Source organism: Bacillus rossius, chromosome 13 (assembly GCF_032445375.1).
Source record: "Bacillus rossius redtenbacheri isolate Brsri chromosome 13, Brsri_v3, whole genome shotgun sequence".
Lineage (NCBI taxonomy): Eukaryota > Metazoa > Arthropoda > Insecta > Phasmatodea > Bacillidae > Bacillus > Bacillus rossius.
In genome coordinates, this window is record NC_086340.1 from 31,764,164 (window position 1) to 31,790,639 (window position 26,476).

A 26,476-nucleotide genomic window follows, 5' to 3' on the forward strand; every position below is an offset into this window, starting at 1 on the left:
GTTTACAGCATATTTCAACATGTAAGTCGATTAACAAGCTACGTCCAGTCAGTGATCGTGCACATCAATCAGTTGGCCATACACGCATGACCAGCTGGTTGGAAAGGCTAACATATCAAGTTAATGGGAAGATACGCCTAGTCGGTTGTCAGCCAAGTCTATTTAGTGGCCAGGAATGCATGTCCAGTAGGTGGCCAAACACATCCAGTCAGTAGCCAAGAGTGTTTCAGGAATACAAAATGGTGGGTGTGACGTAAGAAAGTATATTATATGTTTTGTAAAATTTTTCGGAATTCTTTGGTTAAAAATGAAAGATTTCAAGTTTATGGTCAAGGTCAAAAGCTCCCCGCCAGAGGCTTATTGGAGGCTTGCCCATGGGAAATTTAAGTCTCAATTGGAAATTTTCTTTTTGTTTTTTAAGGCAAATGGCTTTTGAGATTTTTCGAATTCCAAATTTTTGATTCGTTGAGGAATAAAACGGGAAAGTTTCCTTCAAAACGGGAATTTTTACATAAAAAACGAAACATCTAGGAATTTTGAGCAATTTTTAGGAAATTTTGAGGTATTTTGACATTAAAATGGCCACCGTGACGTTACAATCCAGGATGGCGGTCGACACAACTGACACCACAACCACAAGCCAGTAGGAGGAGCCCCATTCACATATTACTATAAACTTTATTAAAATTAACGGTGGTGCACAAAATAAAAATTTATTGCTAACTGCCTGATAATAATAATCTAGCAAAACAATAGGCGCCAGTAATTATACTGCAAACTAATAGTAGCCTACTCTTTATGTCTAAAGAAACTAGTGCGAAGTATCACGTTTATTTTTGTATTCATTACCCCTCAAAAAATACGAAATAATTTATTGCTACGTATTTATTACGGAACAGAGAACCTTGAAATGACGCGTCTCTTATTAACGTTTCGAACGATAAATATTCGCGCATATAGACGGTTGGCTGTTAATTCAGCCATGAATATAAATCCTTATAATTATTTTGTTTTTCAATAAATATTAACTTGGTGTTAAACCCGTGTGATGTTTAAACAATTTTGTGGTTCGATTAGCTCATTATTGCACGAGTGTGATAATTATTACGTGGAGTATATGTTTGCTGTTTTTTATTGGAAGCATAAAATATACAATTGCTGGTGGGTGGTCCTAGAAGTTGGCAGCATATTTCACGGGTTCAATGACCTAAGGGATACACTGCACAATCCTCAGTTCGTGCGTGCAAATGTAACGTGCGCATTGGCTTCTGCATATGAATTATGTAAATATATCGTTGCCATCGACGTGATCGGGTACTACGGGTAGTGAATCGATGCGAATTCGGGAAACAGGAAAACCCCGAGAATACCCACCTTCCAAAGTCCGTCACGTTTCCCCACTTGCGGAAAATCAATTTTGTATCATGAATTTTTACCTTAAGTCCAAAATCATCCCGTGTTGTCTGACTCGGAGATAAGCAACACCAGTAAATCTCTCCTGACTGCAGCAATAAGACTATTAGACAAAACCATTCTCGTGGCTAGAAATCCTGATAAATTATGAATTTGAATAAACTTATAAATTTGACGATGTAAAAAATGTTTTCTTTGAATTAAATTGGCCCTACGTTTGGTGGCCATATTTTCTGTGTGAAATAAAATTTTAGTAGTTACAGATAATATTTATCTGAGCTAGAACAAATATTTTCAGGAAAAAAACCACTTTCAGTCAATTATCGGTTAGTTTGACTTCAGTGTAAAAATAATAGTCTATTTTTACACATAAAATATATATAGCAGTGTCTCCAATGATGTTAGTTACGTTTTAAACATACAATTGCAATGATTTATTGAATATGTCATCGCTCTTGATGTATTATTACTCCGTGGTATACAAATTTATATACCTAATACAAGTGCAAAGATACCACTAGTGGCTGCGGACTGAAAATTCGCTGTCTCAGTGACCTCTAGGATAGATTTCGCGATCCTCTACGCAATCGGGAAAAATACACATGTTCATTGGCTACTGACTCGTGGTACCTGTTAACTGCGATGCTTGTATACGCCACACCTTATTTGAAGGTAAGTCATTGGCTCAGAGTCCTCCAGACAAACTTTAGTCCAGTCACTAAAGCAGCAAAAAGTTTTTTTTCTATTCTAGCCTATCGTAAATTAAGCCACGTAATTTTTCAAAGAATATACAGTAAATTCACACAACGTAGGAATGGGTAAAATTGTACTTCCTCCAAGAATATCTCTTCTCCGATTTTGTGGCTATAGCTTTATGAACAATTCATAAATAGGCCTACATATGTCAATTTAGTGCGATTTTGTCAATATGAATTTGTATTTTTGCAGATACTTGGTTATAGTAAATTTACTTTGTGTGAATTGAAGATATTTTACAATTAGGTTAGTTTGAAAAACTACAGAGTATTATGATAAAAATAATACACTTAATAATGTAACATATTTAGTATTTTTATTTTCCGCGTTTTTATTGCAATGTAAGGTGAAGAATCATGTAGTTTAACGGAAGCATGTATTCTAGTTTAGTGCCCTTGATTTTTGTGTAAATATGTATAATGTGTACTTTGTTTTACAAAACCACACGACTAAAACGTAAATTTTCTTAACGATTGCATTTGTAAACTATAATTTTTACAGTATTTGGACAATTTAGACGTACTGTCACGAAAACAGACGTCTGCGTGCCCAAGAACCGTGCAGAAGGAAGAAGTGGCTGTTTGCCTAATGAGAATGTTGTTGAAAAGAACACGCGCTAAGCGAAGCGATGTATGTGCGAACCGCGATAAAACAGGTGCACATGAAGTGACGTATGTAATAACGAATGCGACTTGCTACACTGCAAAAAAATCCTTAAAATACATATACAAATATTTAATAATTTTACAATTTTTTTTCAAAAGAAGTAAAATTTTACACTAATGTTTCTAGAAAACGAAATTGTGCTATACAGGCATCGGTAAAAATACGCAAATGTACAATTGCTATTACAAGAGCTAACGTGTTAAATTTTACATTGGTTCTATAGAAGAAATCACACGTACATCAAGTGTTAAATTTATCAGTTTCCTGTTTTCCCCCTTTGGTATACTGTATTTGTAGGTACACACAATCGTTAAAGTAAAAGTGCAAAATATTTGTCACAGTAAATTTACTATTAAGGAACTGCTAAAAAAACGTATTTTGTATTTTCGAGATATAAAAAAATAATAACATCATATTTGAACTAATCTCACTCAAAATAGTCTCTGCGCACCTATCCTAATGTTGATTCATGATTGGAAACATTTCTGGATGTGGCCGGCCAAACACTCGCCGCTCAGAAGAGATTTGTGGCACGGCGCGTTGTCGTGATGAAGGAGGAAGTCATGGACCCATTTCTCTGGTCAACTCTTCTCAACCAAATCTTAATGTTAACGTGTTGTTAGAAATCAATTATTTGTAGGGCCATGTATTTTTCACGAAAAGATTTCGAGAGAAGCTGTGTGTCGAAACATTGTATCATCCATCGTCTGTGTTTCGTAATTCGTCGAGTTTTTCGCAGGTCCTCTGTCGGCATACTGATCGCGGCCATTTTGTGCGGAGGCAAACTCGTCCTGACTGGCCTGGTCAGAGGTGGCAATGGCTTCTCTCGCACACGGCTGCCAGTTACAAGGAAAAAACGGCTGGCGCGGGTAATCTAAAGTGCAATCTAAAGAGCACTCAGATGTTTCACGAAAAATACATGTCCTTACTAGAGACCTGTAAAATTCGCGGATTCATTTCGCGATAGGAAAGAGTCCAAATACTTTTGAACATTATTTTGCTTCAGTGATTGGGCCACAGTTTATCTAAAGGACTCTGGGCCAATGAAAAATCTTTAACAGAAGAATTAGCGAATCACGATCATTCCAGTCCACATGTGTTACGAGTCGGTAACCAATCAGTAGATGTAATTTGCACGAGTGCATAGGGGATCATGGAGTCTATCATTTAGGTATTTGAAATCACGAATTTTACAGGTCTCTAGTCCTTACATATTAGAGATACAGAAATTTCGCGCATTTGTTAAGTCGCAAGTTAGAATGTAAACCTTCACACTCTCGCACTGTGTTCATTATTGACAGCAGTTTTTTTTGGACTCGCCCCTCCACGGCCGTGAGCCAACGATTTCCAGCTAGGAGAGAAGTAAGCCAATTAGGTAGTTCAAATTAACAAAGATAGAATTTTTTTTTTACTAAAAATACAACCAGTGGGAAAGCAAACTTGGTTTGAGCACACATATGGTTCAATTCTACCCTGAGAGCAGACAAATCCGCGAATTTTCCGGGTCTCTATCCATGATGCGCGACAGACACGGTAAACATGACCTCATTCTTCCAGCTCTGGAAGCCGACTGACAAGTCACAACTTGCTCTTAATTTTACACTGGATACCTCAATGGATAAGGTTATTATTAGGCTTCTTACTTCAAATAGGGTAGTTCCGGGAGAGATGGACCATGTTTTTTGTTTTATATATTATTCTGAATATTTGTGTTCAACGACATATATTATTAGTCCAAATGAAGCGCAGTGAAGTTTCCTTTACGTTTTGGGACATAAATTTGTTGAATCTGAATATTTTGTATAACTTTAACCCGTTTAAAAAAAAAAAGGTTGCATGGTCCATCTATCCCACAGTCCTATGGGTGAGATGGTCCACGTGGTATGGGATAGATGGACCAGGAATTATAAAATATTATTAGAAAATCATAGTTTGCTAAATACAAAACTTCACTTTTTAAACTTTTTTAATACAATAAAGGCATTGCTAGGGACAGTAACAAAATATTAAATATGATTTTAAAACAATAGTAAAAATATTATTTTAGTAACAAATTTCAGCTGAAAAGGAAAACTCCATTTAAAATTACAGTTAACTATCAATCAAACTAAAATCTAAATATTAAAATATTATGTTTCCAAATAAAATATTCACTCTGCCCTACGCCTTCCTTTTGGTAAATTTTTTCCACATTCGTGACACACATTTTCATATTGACTGCAGCCTTCATGAAGCCAATAATGACACATTACGCACTAAAACCACTCGTCGCACTTTTGTGTTTCGTTATAATCTTCTCCGCAACCAACACATTCATTTTCATTCCACTCTTCTGGTAGACCATCCTCACTTTCATCATTTAGAACTGTCTTCACTTTCCGATGAATGAGGCAGACTTGAATTTCCTTTATTTCTTCTTCCTCTTCTCGTAGAAAAATTGATTTTCCTCTTCTTTTGCATGATGTGTCCTCCTGATGTGAAATTTGGCCTGTTTTTGTTCTCTTTTTGTTTTTGTTCTTTTACTTTTTTGCATTTTTCTCGTTCCGCTCTTTTGTTCAATTTCTTTTCTTGCTCTTCTTTTCGTGTTTTTTTTCTTCTCCTTTAACACTGCTAGGTTTTCAGGAGAGTTGAGAATTTTGGTTAGATGTGCTGGTTTACCACTTCGTCGTACTAATTTAGCTTTCGTTACCAAGGGCACTGGAGAAATATCACACAGCATTTTACTGGGTGTTAAGTCTTTCGACGAAATGTTTTGTGGTATCTTTTCACGTGTAGCAACATTGCATCTTTTTACGTAAGCTGTCTCACTATCGGAAATCCTAAGGGACGGTGAAATGTTCTCTGTTGAGGTCCCTGGAAGAGAAGTTTGAGAAGTCACAGGCAAATAGGAGAGGTTCTCTGTCAAAGATCCTGGAAGAGAACTTTGAGAAGTTGGAACTTGGAAAGACGAAAAATTCTCTCCTGAATTTACTACAAAACATGTTCTAGAACTAATGACACTTTGTTCAGTCGGCGTATCAACATGTTCAGTCCCATCTGAAGTTAGGTTCTGCCCATTGGTGTTTGTAAGAAAAGCATATTATGGGATTACATTAGGGTTGAAAGGTATAATTCCAGTAGCTCTAAATGCAGAGATGCCATTTTCAACTGATGCTGACTTGTTCCAGGCAGCACTCAGCATTTCTCCGAACTGTAGCCTTGTTAGTTTTCTTGAAGGATTGTTTGCCATGAAGTTGTTGCATGCCTTAAAGTAGTATGACTTCAGAGACTTAAAAAATACCCGGTCTAATGGTTGGAGCCAATGTGTTGTGTGGCTTGGGAGACTCAACAAAATTATTCCGTTGCTCTCTGCAAATTCAAGCATTTCTGTGTTGCTAGTGTGTGATGTATGGCCATCCACTATTAGTAGAACATATCCTTGTGGTTTTCTTGGGGTGAAATGGTTTCGAAGCCAATCAAAAAAAATTTCAGAATTTACATAGGCTGATTTTTGTGACATCTTAACCACAGATCCCGGAGGCATTCCATCTGTGTACTCGTCTTTAGAGTTCTTGCCCTTGAAAATACAATATGGAGGAATAAATGAACCTTCTCCATTCACACATGCCAGAATTGATATGGTTTCACCCTTTTCACCTGATGTGATCAAAGATATATTTCGAGAACCTTTTTCTGCGATAACTTCTCCAGGCTTATTGTTTAGTGGCAGACCCGTTTCGTCCATATTGAATATATGCCCGGGCTTACCAATCAAGTGGTATTCTGACATTAACTCTTGAAGCAAATCAAAATACTCCGTCACAGAAACTTTATTCATTCCCAAAGCTCTAGCTACTGACACTCCTTCAGCTTTTCTGACAGTGAGATCTGAATGCCGATATAAAAATGATTTTAGCCAGTCATATCCTGCCATTTGTTTTTCTCTGTCAAATTTGTGGCTAATATCCAACCGTTCTGCCAAGTGAAAGGCCATTGATCGAACACTGTTTCTTGTTGGTGCAAATCCATGCTTTTGAAGTTTTTTAATGTGCTCAGCCATTTTTCTTTCATTTTTTTCACCTAATATAGATGAGGGACAAAGACTTCTCTTCGTAACATTATTGGATCGCAGTCTTCGTTTTAGCGTTGTTTTGGGTATACCAAAATTTCTGGCAGCCTCATTTACACCCATCAGCTTTTTACCAACAGCATCAACCGCTCTATGTAGACTCTCCTCTGTCCATAGGCCTCGAGTTGAAATGCCTTTACGCTGGTAAAATGTTGGCATTTTCCTGGGGGGAAAAGGACCCAATAAATTAACTACTATAGTCTACTGATAAAATTAGTAAAAACAGCATGTCTCATAGTTTTAAGAACACTTAGTTAAAAAAAAAAATTATTAAAATTATCACATAAGGGTTTATTAGTGTACAATTTCCGAAGCGATGCGCCTAGCTACTGTAACAATATTAAGGAAAACAAACCACGGTACCCTAAGTATCACAAGTATCTATATCTGTGTGTATAATTTTCTGACAAACGTGTTAAATTACTGTATTCATTGTTATTATAATTAAAAGAGTAAAATGTTTGCCGGAGAATCAAAAGTGTATTTTTTTTCAAAATAAGTTATGAATTATTAAAATAGCATATATTTAATTGTTATTTTGATTTTATGTATATAGGCCAGTTATTTTATATACAAAAATTTTCTGCCGCAACAGGCTTCAACAATAATTTTAAAATCTTTATCTACCGATTATTTTATTTAGGCTACTCTTCCTTCAAAATACCCTGTTCACACTACACGTATACGAGTATACCATGTACACCACTAAAATAAGTGGTCCGTCTATCCCTAAATGTGTCTGGTCCATCTATCCCAAAACTATGGGAGAGATGGACCAGTCAAAAACTACGATATTCTTTGGAAAACAAAGCTCCACGTAAGCTTACAGTAAAGCAGAAAGTTAAAATATACCCTTAAAAATGTGAATATAATAAAATCATGCATTAAAATAGTCAACACATTAAAAGAACTAAATGCATTAAAAAGTTTTTCACCTACCTCGTTACAATAGGCACGTTTAACTTGTAAACTGGGCTACAAAACATTCCAAAAACTTAATCACAACAATTACGCGTCCACCATCATCGAACAAACTGGGTACAGCTGCATTCTAGAGGCTGGTTTATGAACTATTAGCAGTGGTCCGTCTCTCCCGGTGGTCCATCTCTCCCGGAACTACCCTAGATGTAGCGGCAGCAGTTGCTGCTAAAAAAATTTACAATAAGTAAAATATTTCCAGCCAAACTGTTTGTTAAAACGTTGTAGTATTGTCTGTGTCTCGTGGTTTGCATGGCTTTTTTCAGGTACATGTGTACTGTCAGCACACGAATCTTAGCCAACCAGCGCGGAAGCAATTGTGTCAAGAATGGCCCGACCAAATAGCGCAAGGGCTTCTCTTGCATACGGCCGCCAATAATAAGGGGAAAATCGCCAGCGCAGCCGTACCTTTTTGCAGTCTAACGAGTGGTCTGATTTTTTCCGCGAAAAATGCATGCCATTAATTATAGTTTACGTAAAAGATATTCCCATCATTAGTTAAGAACGTATTAGTGTGCGCGATAGTCAAGGGGTTAGGACGTAGCCTACATATACTAACAACTAAATTTTCGTTCATTCGATAATCTAGTAATTCACATAGATTGTTAGAAGTGTTTACTACATGAATTTACATTGGTTAAATTCATAATAACCCGAAAGTACACCTTTATCATTAACAGGTGAAAACTACAAAAATATTTTGTAGTACAAATAAACATGTTCATTTTTTATGCAAATGCACTCAATAATGTCATAAAAGTAACTGAGAGTTGTGGCGAATTTGCACATGAATGCATATGGAAATTTAGACACCGTAGAGTAAAAAACACCATATAACAATGACATGTACCAAACTATTGCAACTTTACTTTTACACTTTTGATATAATTTTTAATTGAACTCTAGAATAAAATTACATCGATACATACATAATATGTATATACAAATTATGTAAAATTATGTAAAATTACATTATCTTAAATATTGACTTAGCTGTTTAATATATTTTGAGTAAAAATACACAATCTTTGATGTTTAAACAACTTATCTCTCGGTTTACGGCATTTTGTATGCTTAATTTCGTGAATATGGAACGGAAATGTGTAACCACGGTGTTGCCACCTGTGGCGGATGGCTCGAACCAAAAATTCCCAATGGGAAACTTTATAGTATTAAATGTTTAATGAGTTTTAACAAGATGGACAATACTTTCATAAAATTATTTTTTTCTAAAATCAGGTCCATAGCCTAAGTACATATAGTATATATTTTTTCAAGACTTTTCGCTTTTATTGGAGTCGTTGCATTATTTAGTTTAACCTTTCGCTCTACATATCGAACGATTCGACAGTCAATATAGATACTCGTGCAAGGAATTCTAGCGGCGGGTGCGGAAACTACCTGTGATTCACCCGTGCAATATTTTAAAAGAATTCTACGTTAAATTTCATGTCCGAGTTTAGTATTATAAGTGTATTTGCAACATGAAATCACGTGAATTTGTTCGTTACTGAGGTTAGATGTTTACACATCTCTGGCGACTAGCTACTGAAAGACTCACTCGCATTTTTTTTTTCAGTGTACTGCACAAGCAGGTTCGGGCGGGAAAGAAGGAAACACTCGCGAAACTGGGACCGCTGGGAGATATAAAAAAAGCAGCTGGAACCTGATTAACCAGTCCGGAATCCTCGAAGCTGAACCCAGCTCGACTTGTGGCAGGTTGGTTCGGAGACCGGTTTTTTTTTTTTTACCTCCGCGGAGGTCAGCGCTCAAGGACACATCCTGGACGGTACCTGCTGTGCCTCGTGGCGGGAGCGGCCGAAATGCGCTGAAATTGCAATCGTCGGATCGCAGTGTGCAGTGAGCGGCGAACCCTGCTGACACGTCGATACTACCCGGGCTGTTCAAATTAGAAGTCATATTCCGTGTACCATCATTCAGGGACTGGAAAAATTCGCACTTTCATTGACCTCTAAGATGGACTCCCCTCAGGGACGTACCTAGCCAGTGGGAGGTTGATGCGGTCCGGACCTCTACCTTCCAGGATTAATTATAAAAATAATAAGCTAAGACGGATTATCACTAGGGGCAGGCATTTTTCGCGAATAACTCTGAACGCCGATTAGACTGCAACAAGGTATACCCGCACCACCGTCTTCTTCCTTGTGATTGGCGGCCGTCTGTGAGAAAAGTCGTAGCCTTATTTGACAGAGCCACTCAGTTCGCGTTTGCTTCCGCACTAAAAGCCTGTGATTGGTGTTGTAACAATTGACATGTACCTGAAAGAAACTCACCCAATCACGAAACACAGACGACGTTACAGTGTTTTGACTTTCAGCTGGTCTCGGAAACTTTTCGCGAAATATGCATGCCCCTAATTATCACAATTGTAGCATCCCAGCTATATAAAGTTCAAGAGATAATATTTTCGAAAGATGTATTTTTTATACTTAGTGGGCTACAATAATTTATTTCCTCCCCATTATAGTCCGACATCATGCCTTACAAACACAAAAGCTGCAGAAATTGTATTTCCGAGTAGTTCATATTTAATTTCGGTAAAGAGAACATACTCCACAAAGTGGTCAAACCGGACCTCCTCCTTCACAAGATCCTGGCTACGGCTCTTCTCCACAGTCACGTGCCTACTCTAAAAAAAGGCTACCTTTTCATTGCTCAACATTAGAAAAGGACAACGTATTTTGAGAACTGCATTGATGAAATAAAAATATTTTATTTCACTAACTCTTTATCTAAATTTGTTTCAGTTAATATAAAATAATCAAAGAAACATTATAATTATAAAAAATAAAATTCATCGCAGTTTGTATGTCACTTGCGTTTATCTGTTTTCGTTATGCTTTGTTTTCTCCTTTTTTCTAACTTATATTCACAACATAATATTTATTTAATACATGTATTACATTAGAATTTTTAAATTGTCGAAAACATTTTCATGCAATTTTTTTTTTATAATAGGAGACTGCAAATTTACTTAAAACGACATATGGAAGTAGTTAAGTTTATAGTTTATGTAAAACGTTAAAGATTTTAAAGATTTTAATTCATTGAATGCACCTGTCCACAAGAATTCGAACACTGGCAGTACTGAGAGTCTTAGTTTTCATTTTTTCAGCTGTTAATTTTCCATCGTGAAGACACAGTGGGTTACAACAATGACCCTTTTGTTGTTTTGTTAGTTCCTGAAAACCTCTGACAGCCATGACCTCATCGCCTCGTTCTAATATTTAATAATCAGCAATCATATGTAATGAATGTGTCACTTATCTTCCTCCTAAGCATTCAAAAAATTACAACCAAGGTTTTAATTGACATCGCAACTTAGTTTTTCGAAATAAAATCACTACTAGAACTTTCATGATATATATCATATATATATGATATAAATATACATATACATTAAATATATTGTTTTTAATCTTTTAGCGGCTCTTTGACACCTCTCGAAAGCGTGCGATGAGGCAACCTTTTTATATTCGTTTGGAAACACACTGGGGACGAACCTATTCAGGATTTCTGGGTTGTCTGACCTTTGTTTCCAAATAAATGAACACCCGCTGTATATTTTTGTCACGGTTGTTACCTAAGTGAGCACCTAGACTGGAAAAAAAACATTTAGGGATCTAATGTAATACATCAGCAATCCATTTATGAATAGTATTTTTTAAACTTATTATTAAAATAAAATCTTATTACACTGTTAGAAATCTCTTCCTTGAAATGAAGAACTCGTGATGGCAAACTTTTTCTGTAAGTTCACGGACCATATGTAAAAATTATGAAAAACGGGATGTGACATCCATAAACTCAAATACTTGTATTATTTTATATATATATATATATATATATATATATATATATATATATATATATATATATATATATTCGTATAATTTATATAACTTATATGTTTGTTACACTACGGAAATGCATAAGTTCTCTTACTTAATATTCAGATTGTATATACAGTTAGTTTTCACGTTTTCTTTTTACTATCTCAGCAAAGAAATTAGGCACCAATTTAAGTAAAATATATTATTTCCTTGCCAGTTACATAATATCCACATATTTTGAGCGTCAATTAACAGACTTCCTAAAAGTGTTAATGTTATTTTTAAACTTTATTTTACTTTATAAGCAGTGTAAGCATAAAGCTTCAATCCACAAATTTAAGTTTGTTCCTCTTCAGTTTTCCGCTTTGGGAATAAATAAAACACAATATCTTATTATGTATTTCTGTAAGCATTACTGCACTCAACCACACAGCAATTTGCTTTACCTTTTCGCTTGATAACCGTTTATTTTGCTAATCATTTGAACATTTCCCCTAATGTCTGACAAGACGCAGTGTGTCGATTCCTGTCGTCCTGCAGTTAGTTACCACGTTGGCCGTCAGAGTGGCGCGCACGGTGACTCTACAGACAGGAAATTTCCTGGGTTAATTTCGCGATAGGCTAGAATCAGAACATGTTTTATTTCATCCTGATTGAATGTTTTAACCACAGTTTACCTGTAGGACTCTGAGCCGATGAAAAACCTTCTAACAAAAGACGTATCTAATCACAATCATCCCAGTTTAACACGTCTCGCGAGACAGCAGCCAATGAGAAGGTGGATTTTCCCGAGAGCATAAAGCATTGTGAAGACCATTCTCAAAATTATCTTAATCGCGAATTTTTCCCGTCCATAGTGATTATCTGTCAATTGAGACCCAGAAATTTCTTGGATACTTTTGGTCACCGGTTGGACTGAAAAAAATATATACCTTTGAATTGCTTTAAGATAAGTTCACAATTGTTTCGACACTTACCTTTAAGACTGTGGGCCAGTAAACTACCAGTTGTCAGTAGAGAGACCGAATTACATAGACCCCTTCAAGAGAATTAAAGGTTCTAGTTTAAGAAACCAACCAATAGAGAAGCAAATAAGGGTACAGTATAAATTTAACTGTGAACTTTTGCCTGCCCCAAAATAATAATACAAAATGGTTTCCCTAGATAAAATAATTTCTAATTTTACTTCTGCCAATTTATACCGTGTTTCGCTACGGAAGTATAACATGCAGAACACGTTCGCACCGATGATTAGTAGGAGCAGGTATTTTTCGCGAAAAGATCTGAAAGCCTTTTAAACTGCAACAAGGTACACCAGAGGTGTCTTCCTTTTGATTGGCGGCCGTCTGTGTAGAAGTCGTTGCCTTATTTGACCAAGCCGCTCAGGACGCGTTTGTTTCCGCACTGAATTACCGCAATTGGCCTAGGTGCCAGTAGTGCTGATAAAGTCTTGGGGCTCAGGACACTGCCAACTGTCTGGTCAGCTGAGTGAGGTACGGGGCTGAGGCGGTGACTATGCTGGGTTGGTGGCCCCAGCCACTGGTCATTGCCGAAGCTCTAATACCTTCCCGATCAAAAAAAGAGGGAGTGATCCCTAGCAGTTCTGTTTAATTTATATAGCTCTAAAATGTAAAAAAAAAAAAGGACTCGAATTTTTTCCACTCTACCCTGATAGGGCGTATATTTGGAAGGGACCGTGAGAATGCCGGCCGTAGGTCAGAACAATCTGTAACAATCTAACAATCTACATGTACCTGAAAGAAACTCACCCCATCACGGAACAAAGACGATGCTTTGGCGTTTTAACCTTTTTTACTTTCGGCTGGTCTCGGTATATTTTCGCGAAATATGGGTACACATTATTACAGAGACTATATTCCAACGATATACAAGAAAGACTCCATAGTCCTCGGCACTAACATAATAGATAATGTGACTTCAAATTGGTATCATGCAATTATAAATTACCCTACTATTGATAACAATTCAAAATAAAATAAAACATTATATAATTTTGAGGGGGGAAATTGGCAAGACTTATGCGGTTCAAATGATTTGCAAGTAAGTAGTTTTCACTATTCATACCGTAAAAAATTACTATGATAGCTAGAAAGTTATTTGCTTAAATAAACATCTTTTAAATTAACTTGCTAAGTTAGTATATATTTTTTACAGTGTGAATAGTCAAAGTTAACCGAAAAGTATTTTCCCCCAGAAGTCCTGAAATAATTTTTTCCCCAAAAGTATAATCTGCTAATGTGATACTACCTTTACTTGAATAACAGTGAAAATGAATTGTTTTGACCAAATGTGATATAACTTACCTACATTGTAGACATTAGGGATGATGAGGTGAGGATGGAGTACCGACGGAATGTAAATGTTGATAAGTCGGGATTACCCTAAAACGAACCTACTGTTTTATGGCAAAATCCACTAATTTTCCCACTTTCAGAAATTACAGGTTTTTTCCTCTCTGAGAATCGAACACGAAATAGCTTACTAAAAGAATGGACTGAGATCTAGTTTTTGCAAAGAATAGCAGAGATGATGATTTTATATAGCCGAAGAATTGGTTCCATGTATTTGCAGATTATAGACACTCAAACTATTATCCCTAATTACTAGGTCTAATGAGTCTGCTCTTAGATTAAAGTAAGCTCCAAACTTCTAGCGCACCGCACAGATTTTCATATATAATAAATGTCCGCATATCAGACTGAACCATGACTATTGCGTCTTAGTGACGGCCATTTAAAACCTGTTTAAAAACTTGTTTTGAATACGTTTGACAAGAGTAGAAGGAAAACATTTATACTGAAGAAAAATATTTCCCTTTTTTAAAATTGGGGAAACGTGTATTAAAGTCAAACCTTGAGTTTTTTAAATAAAAAAAAAAGCTTGCACTGTTGCGTAATCCGTATTACCTAATATCTTGGTGTGATGACGAGAACCATGATAAGAAAAATATAATGTTGAAGTTTCTGTTAAAATAAATCTTCAATTAGACTTTAACTTTCGCTTCATAAGAAGAAAAATATTGCCCGACATGGTGAGTGAAATATGTTAATTTTCAGGACCATCTTATACGTAAATAATTAGTTCATTAATTTGGGTTTAATCGCACAGCCTTCGAATAGAGAACCAATTCAATTATTTATGAAGAGAAAGCTCTTTTAATGGTTCAACCAATACTTTTAAACCAATTATGATTGTTATAGCTGAACCTACATTTCCATTTTTCCATAAGAAAGAACAATTTCAGACAAAGACGGCCCTCTGGAAAGTCTGTTAAGACGAAAAACGAACTTTGCCTTTTACACAGTACGCTTGTTCAATAAATATTGTATTTATGAAAACGATTGTGTAAAATAATAACTTTATGTCAAGTAATACAAATTTCGCACGTAGTAAAACTTTGACAATCACAAGAATATTCCTTTTGGTATTTTCATAATGTCGTTTCATGTATTAAAAACATTTGTTTTCTCTCTCTCCCCCCACCCTAAAATCATGCACAATAAAGTAAGGAGGATACAATTAGGCTATATAGAAATGTGTACTTAGAGACGTAAGAATGAGAACCTAACAATTTTATTTTAGTACTATGTAATACTAATACAATTCAAGATAGATTTGATAGAAAGACTACCTATTGCAGTTGTAACCATGGTACGACTTCCGGAAAATGTCTCTAGATTTTAATTTTATAGTCCTCATAACTAAAAATCAATCTTTAATTATAAATTATCTCATTTTATGGACCCTGTAACTGCCCCCTTTTTTTGCACAAATTACTTCCAGTCTGATTCATAAAATAGGTCATACATTCGGGCAGGGTTTATTTTTTTGCGGAAATTTTAAGTCCTATTGAACTGCAATATGGAATGCCTATGCCAGCAGTTCCTTCCTTGTAATTGGCGGCCGTCTGCAAGATAAGCCATTGACCTGTTTGACCGCGTTTGCTATTGCACTGCATTACTGTGATTCGTATGCACGAAAGAAACTCGACCAATCACGAAACACAGATGATGCTTCAATGTTTTAACTTTAAGCTAGTCTCAAAACATTTTCGTGAAAAATACATGTCTCCAAATATAAATATTGAAAACCATGATCAATAAACAACAATATCAAAAACACCCCCAAAAAAAGTCTGGCGTTATGTAAAAATAATGAAAAATTATAATTATGAAGACATTTCTTTAAAAATTAATGATGTTACTAATGATCTTGTGGTTTTATCTAATGATTATGCTGAGTATTTTTCAAGTGTATATGTACAATCTAGTCACCACCCCCAAGTACCACACACCAATATTAACAGTGATACAATATCAATATTTCCTGTTTATGAAAGCCTTGTTCTTTGGGTATTGTTACGATTTACCGCGTGTTCGTAAAGGATAGCCCAATTAAAGATTTTATTACACTACACAGTTTTATTTATTTCCACTACTTATGTCACTTACAAAAATTTTTATAAAATGGGAAATAATTATTTACACTTAAAGAAAATTCCTCAGTCACTCGTTCCACACACCTCGCTGGGCCGCACCTCTGGCGCAACTCTCGCCGCAGCACCCCTCGTGGGTCTCCACCGCGGGACTCGGTCGCCACACTTCGTCGCCGCCGACGCACTTACCCTTCGCCGAGGATCCGCTTGACGCCTCGCTCGCAACTTCGCTCGGGACTCCGCCGCGCCCGCGACTTTATCGCCCGGAAACTCCACCGCGGGAAAACTCCCGACTCCGACTCCACTCACTCACTCACTCCCTCCCTCCCTGACCTGGAACCTTTGTCCAAGGACTTCGCCACTCTGCCGCACCCGCGGCACTATCGCCCGGAAACTCCGCCGTGGGAGAGCTTCCGACTGAACACTCTGAACTGACTCTATTCCCTGACGTCCTCGGGCATATATATAGGCCCCGGCGCAATTCCAGAACTCACGAGAGCGGCCGGGGCCAGTCGCGTCATCGCGAGCCGTCCCGACGGCAAAAATTTCTCGAAAACACGTGTCGTCGGCTCGCGTAACTCCGCAGCTGGCAGGTTTCGGATGTCACACTAACAGTGCCGCGCGAGGGGAGCGGAGGGCTGGAGGGAGATAAAGCGGCGACCCAGGTGCGCACGGCACATCTCATGTTACGGCGTGCACCTGCGCTTGACGCGGCCTTGCTTACGTTCGTAACAGTATTAAGGTTCTCAAATCGTCTTAAGTCAACCGGTCCAGATGGCATACACAATTTTTTTTATAAAAGGCTGTTTTTATATATCTACTTGTACCTCTTCTAAAACATTTATTTAATTCCAACTTAAATTCTCAATTTTTTTCCAGATCAATGGAAAATAGGTTAAGTAATTCCCATCCATTAAATTGTTCTAAATTAAATGTCTCCAATTACCGACCCATAACCTTACTAAATGGTTTTTCGAATATCTTTGAAAAAGTTATTTTTTAAATTATAAATTTTCAAGTAAACAATAACCTATCCGACAATAATTAACATGCATTCACAGCAGGAATGACTACTTCCACCTACTTAATAACTTTCATTAATACAATGTATAATGTAATAACTAATAGAGGGCAGGCTGATGCTTGCTATTTTGATCTTGCCAAAGCTTTTGGCTTGATAAATTATCTGCCTGAGGTATAAATGAGAATATAGTTAAATGATTTTCTATCTACTTAAATAACTGATCCTTCTTTGTTTCAATTAACACTATACAATCCTCCTTACATAAAGCCATTTCAGGTGTTCCTAAAGTAGGAACTTTCCCACCTTTAATTTTTAACATTTTTACTAACAAAATATTTAATGTTTTGTCCCACAACATAGGTGTTCTCTTTTTGTATCATTTAAAAATTTACAAAATAATAACTAAACATGAGGACTGTTTGCTACTTAAAAACGGTATATTTAAAAAATTAACTTATGGTGCGAGCGTAATTTGGTAATGCTTAATAATTCAAAAATCTTAACTCATATATTGTACAAGGAAATACAAACCTATAATTTATAACTATAAATTAGACAATAATCTAATCTCTAAAATTACAACTATCAAACATCTTGTTTTACTATTAGATTAATAAATTAAACTGTCATCACCATGTGGATTATCTGACCCTTAACTCCCGCAGAACACTGGCCCTAATTAATTACACCACCTTTCATGGTACTGTTACGAACGTGAGCAAGGCCTCTTCACGCGCAGGTGCAGAGCTAGCTGGGCTGACATCACATGCTGCCGTAACATGAGATGTGCCGCGCGCACCTGGGTCGCCCCTTTATCCCCCTCCAGCCCTCCGCTCTCCGCGTGGTGCTGATAGTTAGACACCTGACACCTCGCAGCTGGGGAGTCCCGCGCGCCACCCGGTAGCTGCCGACGTGTTTCGAGAGATTTCTGCAGTCGGCATAGGGTCGGCGCGAATGACGCGACTGGCCCCAGCCGCGCTCGTGAGTTCTCGAAGGACGCCTGGGATGATATATAAGCCGAGGACGCCGGCCTCAGAGTCAGTAAGAGTTCAGTCGGGAGTTCTCCCGCGGCGGAGTTTCCGGGCGATAGAGAGGCGAAGTCCTGGATGAAGGCGTCGAGTGGGTCCTCGGCAAAGGGAGGTGCGACGGAGTTCTGGACGGGGGTCCGCGAGGGGTTCTGCGGTGAGAGCTGCGCCAGAGGTGCGGCCCAGCGAGGTGTGCGGTGTGTAAAAACGAGTGACTGGGGAAGCAACATTTTTAAGTGCAATTGATTATTTGGCATTTTTAGATTAAGTGTTAGTGAAGTAAATAGTGGCAATAAATAAAACTGTGTGGTAGTAAAATCTTTAATTGGGCCATCCTTTACGAACCCGCGATCGTAACAGTACTAACATTGATTCCGTCCTTTCCCTTTATGTTGCATGAATCAGAACAAAGTTAGAATTTTGCTTTGTTATCTGGAATAACGTTAACACTACTGATAGAAATGAAACTGAGGACATACAAAATAAAATTATTATTTTAATTGTAACTTTAAAACATTTTTCGCAACCTTATTTAACTTTACTTTGTGAACGGAGAGCTTATTTAGCTGTTCTATTTGTTTATAAATGAAAATTTGTGTTAGACATTACCGGCTTTATAGTGCCCCAGTTCAGTAGCCGCTTAACAAAAACACGGTGTACAGTTAACGATTGTATTTATAGAATAATCTCTTACTCAAGCAAATTTAATCTAAATTGTTGTTAAATTTGTCTTCATTAACTATTGCACATATAATTTTTACTATATAATTGTCACATACAAACGTTTGTTTATCTCTATATGGCAACTACAAAGGTAATTTTTATGGTTCATTCTTATGCTTGTGTACGTAATGTCTTGATTTGGGTCGCTACAGATTTTTGGCCTCCTCACCCTCGTATATTGGCCATCTGCGCTCGCACCTGTGCCTGTTCGCTATTGGTGCCGTCGGGGTGGGGGGAATGTCCTCAGATTTGGCAATGACCACTATCCTCACTTTCCACTTGTCACCTGTCACTTCCCATTCGTCACTTGTCACTTGTCACCTGTTTATCTGTATGTATATGCCGTGTCCATATTTATGTGTCGTGCCCATCGAAAAGGCCTCCGTCTGTTGGTGGGCATGATACAAATGTAAAAATAAATAAATAAAATAATGGGTAAAATTGTTCCAAAAGGGTAGAAAATGGGAAAGTTTATTTTTTCTTCGATAATCTAAAAAAAAATATTATGAATCCTTCAGTATGTTTCTACTTATTTCACCCGGTCAAAGTGATAGGACATTCGAGACAAATGACGATTGTGGTTACCTGAATCCCGTCAGAATGTTCAGCAAGGAAGATTTCCCCGCCCCAGAAGGCCCCATTATCGCAGTCAGTTCTCCAGACAGGAACTTGCCGCTTACTCCATGGAGAACTGTCTTCTTATCTGCAACACAAAAAAAACCTGTGAGCGAGTCTTTCAGTACTCGCCCAGTGATGTGTAACTTCTAACTCGTTAACGAGCAAACTTCTTGTTGTAAATACACTTATAATTAGGGCCATGCATATTTGGAGATCGGAAAAATTCGCAGATTCATTAAAAGCTACAATTGTGCTTCGTCTGCTATTGGCTAAAAGTTTATGCGGAGTTCTGTGGACCAATCAGGAATTCTCAAGAAGTGCCGAATCAGAGATTAACCCGTAAAGACGTCTCACAAAATACCAGCAAATTAACGTGTAACATTTGCTCAAACGTGGAGAAGACTTTGGAGTCTATCCTGGAGGTCACTGAACATACGAATTTTTCCTATCTCTATGCATAGTTCCCGAAAAGATTCCGAGACTTTCTGAAAGTTACAACGCTGTGGAATCGTCTATGTTTGGTGATTGCGTGAGTTTGTTTCAGGTACGTGTCGATTTTTACAGTACCTATCACAGTAATTCAGTGCTGAAGCAAACTCTTCCTGAGTGGCTCTTCTATCGCAGAATGCCATCAATTACAACGGGTATACAGGTATCTTGTTGCAATCTAATAGGCATTCTGATATTTTTTTCCGTGGAAAATGCCTGCCTCTGCTTATAATAGTAACTCGAATACCAAACTGAACGTATAATTCTTCAAATAATGCCGAGTGCGTTAAATATAGGTTATACACAGATTGTGTTTTCAAACACATTTCTCCACGCGTATTACACGTATTTTCCGCAACTGTCGCTAGAATTCGTTACCATCGACTATCGAACCATTTGAGTCGCAAACTTAAGTTCTAATGAAACGATTCCTATAAAAGCGAAAATGCTAAACCCCGGCTTTGGGCCTGATTTTCGATAAGGAATTTTATTATAGGCTACTACTGCTTATCTTGTTAAAATTAATTAAAAGTATAAATTTTCCGTTTCAATTTGTGAAATTTTTTTCACGTCATCCGACACAGATAACAGCACCGTGGTTACACATCTCCTTTCCATGTAGCTTCCATTTAAGTCACTAAATTACTCCTACAAAACGCCGTATACCAAAATCAAATATGTTACACATCAAAAATAATACGATATCAGTCACACTGGGACGTTAAATTTTGCGATAGGGTTAATTGTAATAGTTATACCTTTGTATTACTTCTACGATTGGCTCACACTTAGTGAGAATAATTGTGAGACACTAGGAAACCCTCAGTTAAAATAAAGTATAAAACTGTAAACAGAATAATTGTTAAGCTGTATATCATGTGAGCATTAAAGGTGTTCTTCCCGTTGCATGCCAATATTTTATACTAGGAGGTTGTAAGACACCTAAGGCGCCCATTGCAAAATGAAGAATACAATATTCTTTTATTAAATTTCATAATCTATTAATATTCTGTAAAAGAAAATTATTTTATATTGTTACGAACGCCGCGAGATACAAGACTGAGATGCCAGGTTCGGAGCTGGCTGGCGGCCCCGCTCAGTCACTAACGTCAAGTGCCATCTATTGACGTAAGACATGGCACGTGTGCCTACCTGGATTACAAGGGTCGTATCTACGCCCTACCTTTTAACCCCCCCCCCCCCCCAACTCCCCGCGCGACATCATGCCTCGCGCGAGCTGCCGATGGATGCCCTTCTCGATGCTTCGGGCGTCGGGTCGGCATACGATGACGCGACTGGCCCCAGCAGAGCTCGTCACTTCTAGAAAGGCGCCAGGGTCTATATAAGCCTGGACGCCGGCCTCCGCGGGAGTTGCTCGGCAAAATGTAGTGAGTTCTTCGGCGAGGAGTGGTGCGACGGCGGCGACGGAGGTCCATGAGGGGTGCTGCTGCGAGATTTGCAAGAGGTGTGCGGCCCAGCGAGGTGTGAGGTGTGTAAGAACTTGAGACATTGAGTGCGAGTAATTGATTAATATTTATTTTAAGTAAGATTATGTATTAATGTTCTAAATATTAGCAGTAAATAAAAATGTACAAAAACAAATAAATAATTGGGCTAAACCTATACGAACCCAGTTCTTCCCACAACGTTTACTTTTTAAAAAAAAAATCTAAACAATATATATGAATTATAAAAAATAATTGAAAAAATACGTATATCAAGTGCATCTGTGCTATTTACCGATAATTTTAGTAGCAAGAAATTATATGACCACAAAAGAAGAATATAATATAAAAATTCAAAAGGGCGTAACTACAAAAAAAGCAAATCTGCCAAAACAATATATATTTATATAAAAACAAAAATACCAACGGTTTATTAAATACAATTATAAATTTCAAATATATAGAAATTTAAAAATTAAACCAAAGATTTAGAAAGAACATAAGTACAAAATACAAAATATCATCAAAATTTTCCCAGTGACGCCAACTTCAATTTACAAACAAAAATAAATATTTTACCGTTTTTCATTTAGCGCTAAACTTTCTAATATACAAGCCTTTTTAGTAATTATAAACATATATGTTCGTAAGGCGCCTAAGGCGCCCATTGAAAAATTATGAATATAACAAACAGTTTAATTTAATAAATAAGGCGTGTTCCACTTATGTAACTGCATTTAAAATGTTACTGTATTGTTACGCTTCCATTTTCTATTTTATACACATCTCTATGGAGTAGGCTAATATTTGTGCTTCATGATACGCTTGTCTCCAAGGTTATCATCTCTTTGGCGTTACAGAGTCAGTGAGTAAGTGATCAGCATAAATATATATAGGACTAGCGACCCGCCCCGGCTTCGCACGGGTGCAATGCTGATACTAAATATACTACAGAATGTCTTTATATACAACGTTCACAGCTTTTTTGTCATTAGACAATACAAACATGTTTCTTTAGAGGCTACTCTTTAAAGAGCGTCATATAATTGGCCATGTGAAAAACACTCAACGCTGAAATCTAAGCCTGCAACGTTGAAAGTTTGACCCTGCGATTTATTAATGGTCATTGCAAAATATATCTTTACCGGAAATTGTAGGCGTTTAAATTGGAACGGTTAATCCGATGGTATCGGAGGAATTTGGGGAATCAAACAATTTCTCCGGTACCACATTATACCTCGTAAAAAGTAAAGGATAAAACATGTTTATTGTGAGTTATCCCTAAGAGATAGACATACACCATCGCGGACCTTTTTTGTAGTCATTTTTAAGGTGTACAATACTGTAGCATATTATTTTGATCTATCTCGTAGGGTTCAGCCAGCGTTTGCAATATAAGCGCAAAAAAAAATGTGTTTATTTACGACATCACATTATAAACCTCTAAAATTATCAGTGTTTCTCTACTATATTATGCATGTATTATACATATAAACCTTCCTCTTGAATCACTCTATCTATTAAAGAAACCGCATCAAAATCCGTTGCGTAGTTTTAAAGATCTAAGCATACATAGGGACAGACAGACAGCGGGAAGCGACTTTGTTTTATACTATGTAGTGATGAATATAAACACGTGTATAAAATTAATGATTTGGTTTAGTAAAACAATCTAGATTAATTTTCATTAATAATGTAAATAAATCGATATTCAGAATGTTTATTATAATTTAGTGACAAGTCAGTGAGTGACCGCTTCGCTACTTTATTCCACCTCTGCTCCTCCTCGTGGGTACGCCACTGCCCTTCCTCGTGGGTACGCCACTGTCCATACTTCTTGGCTTATACGCTCCGAATAAAAAATGATAAAAATCTAACTTTAATTCTGCATGCAAATAATTAATATAAATAAATTAATAAAATGACTGGAGTGATATTATAATTAGGGTTGGTGAAGTTTAAATTTAATCAAATTAAAAAATTTCATTAAATACACAGTATTAAATATAAATATCAATTTTTGTATAAAATAATTTGTTAAATTTAGTGAAATAATCAAGAAAAACTTTAATTATCAATGAAAATCAATAAACACAATGAATTTAAATGATAATGTAATAAATTATAATTTGTAATGCAAATAAATAATACTTACAAGAACATAACCTCAATTATATAAATACATTTAAAAATGCACTTGAAAAAAATTTACAAACACAATTTCTATAACTAATATTCACAATAAATAAATGTATTCAATATCATTCACTAAAATAGGTATATGATTTTAAAAGCACATTTATTTTTTTTATTTGTATGTAGTTTTTTTATCTTATCAATTATTCTTTGCATGCTGCACGTGCATCGTATAAACTCACTGTCATTTTTTTCTTCTTAACGTGCCTAAAGAATTATAACATAACTTCACTTATGTATAATTTGTATCTAGCCTGTTTCCATCCTGTCATTTTTTTTCATTCTGCGCGCGCATTTTAAAAATTCACACTCAACATTTTTCCAAAACGCGCCCAAAGAAGTGTAACTTCAAAAAACATTTCATTAAATTTTAATTTAATATTTAATTCCTTACTGTAGGCCGCCTAAAGCACATGTTCAAAAATGATGAATACAACAAATTCTTTAATTTAATAAACATAATAAGAATTCAATTAATTTTTATATGAAAAATTATCAATAAAATAATTTAAAAAAAAATTCATATTTTTTTTAGTGAAGACCTCTTGAACAATTAAATTACGCATTAATTGTCTCTAGTTATTCAATCATCTTTCTTGCTTTTGATTGATTCAATATGCCTACACTTTCCATTGACCTTTAACTTTTGATCATGAAAGATATACTGAACAATAAAATGTGTGTTTAATTTTTCATTGCATATTAAAGTGATACCAACAGAAAAGGAAGGACCATTCCTCTACCTTATGAACTAATCATTCAAACACAGAACGACATAAGGGAAGATAATGGGCATACATATGGAAAGATAATGGTCATGTATATGGGAAGATAATGGTCGAACACATAATCATTAACACACAGAATTATATAAATCAACTAACACTCATAATCATATACCTATTTAAGATACTTAACTCTCCGATGATGTGCAGGAAAATGGCTTACCCTACACCAAGATGTAGTCAACATATCGTTGCGCCACGGACTCGGCAGCAATGCAAGGAGGAAAAGGTTAGCCCAGAGCAATGAAAAAGTTACACTGTAAGCGCAGCAAAACAGAATTGCGCCACGGCGGAAGTACAGGAGGTACAGGTTAGCAAAGAGCAATAAAAATTATATAGCCTACAACGTTATGCGATAATTAAGTCAGTGATCATCGTAAGTATATATATGATTTACGTTAAACATTAACTGGTTTACCTGTTGTGTGGCTTATTTTTCATGAAAATTAATAACTGTATGTTGAAAATCTTTTGCATTATTTCCTGCTCAAGCTTCATTTTTTTTAACGTTTTGCGGCGTGCAAATACGGAGAATTGAATGGATAAAAGAAGTGAAACTTTTTACATTCAAAAACTATTTTACTGGATACTTCACGAAAAGGATTTTAATTCCTTCCAAAATAATTTATTTAATTTTCCCAGACATTAAAATTTCTCATATTTGTGAATCCTTAACAGCCAAGTAAAACTATATATATATATTTATATATTTATTTATATTTTTTGGTAAGAAATTTATAACAACTATTTAGGTAGCCATTAATTTAAACCTTAAAACTAAAATTTTCAATTTTTCAATTTGTTTTATTTCCTTACTTGTACGCATTATAATGCCAAATGTGTAAATTTGGCAGCTAATTATGCAAAAAGTATAAAATGTACATTTTATTTTATTTTGTGAAAGAAAATCCACTTATTAACTCTACACCTTGCACAGTGTTTAACGTAAATGTAAAATCATTACCTGACTTAATGAACAGCTAGAATCTTCTTAATCAAGAAGAGAACTGTTGATAATTTAAACCACGTAATTTTCCACTAACTTCCAATTATCCAAAACCTCAAAAATAATTAGTCTCGCAGCCTCACTCATGTTACCGGCGCATGCAATGTTTCAGGAAAAGCTCTCACACAACGTCCCACGAAAACTTTCCACTTTATCGTAGGGGCGGATGCGTTAAAAACATCGTGTACGCTAAGGAGATAACGAACATCCAAAACCTGAAGAACAGGGTCGCTGCAGATATTACAATTGTAACTGTGGACATCCTATTCAGACGATGTGGTAGCTGACTGACTACCTTCTAGACATTACCATATCTAAAATGGCAGCAATATCAAAGCTAAGTTAAAACATTTTTAACTCTAAAACGTTTTAATACTTCTTAAATAACAACATTTTAGAGTCACAGCAATCAATTCCGATGAATTTTTGAAAGGTTGGAGCCACTGGCTCGTTGGTGAGGAAATTTACCAGCGAGCCAAACTTATATATATATATATATATATATATATATATATAACTAGCTGCAGTACCCGGCGTTTCCCGGGCTGAACACAGGGTGAAGGGAATCTTATTAAAATAATTTATATCACTTTCATATCCCGACAGACGTTGTTCTGCTAGTGTATAGTTATTTACCTGTATATAGATATAAAAATTGGTGGTCTGTATGTAATCTAGACTATATAAAGCACTATATAAAAAGCTGAAAAATAAGAGAATACTAATATTCAAAAGATTCCATTATCTAGCTAATGCTCGGCATGCGTTGCAATGCCTTATTCAGTTTTCTTTTGTAATATGTTTGAAGTAGTTACAAATATACAAATCATCTATCCCTCTTAATATATATATTTATCTCTATCTCATATGTATCTCTCTATCTATTTATCTCTTTATATCTACATATATACTTCCCACTATCTCTATATCTCTT

General features: G+C 36.2%; 1 protein-coding gene across 2 annotated transcripts in view; it reads right to left on the bottom strand.

Annotated features, from left to right (window-relative positions):
• LOC134538430 (ATP-binding cassette sub-family G member 1-like) overlaps positions 1–26,476 on the bottom strand; it is a 270,817-nt gene that overhangs the window by 103,604 nt on the left and 140,737 nt on the right. For both annotated transcript variants that reach the window (XM_063379754.1, XM_063379753.1), the window contains exon 3: positions 19,589–19,706. In XM_063379754.1, coding sequence (XP_063235824.1) covers positions 19,589–19,706 — 118 coding nt within the window. The remainder of the gene's footprint in view (positions 1–19,588; positions 19,707–26,476) is intronic.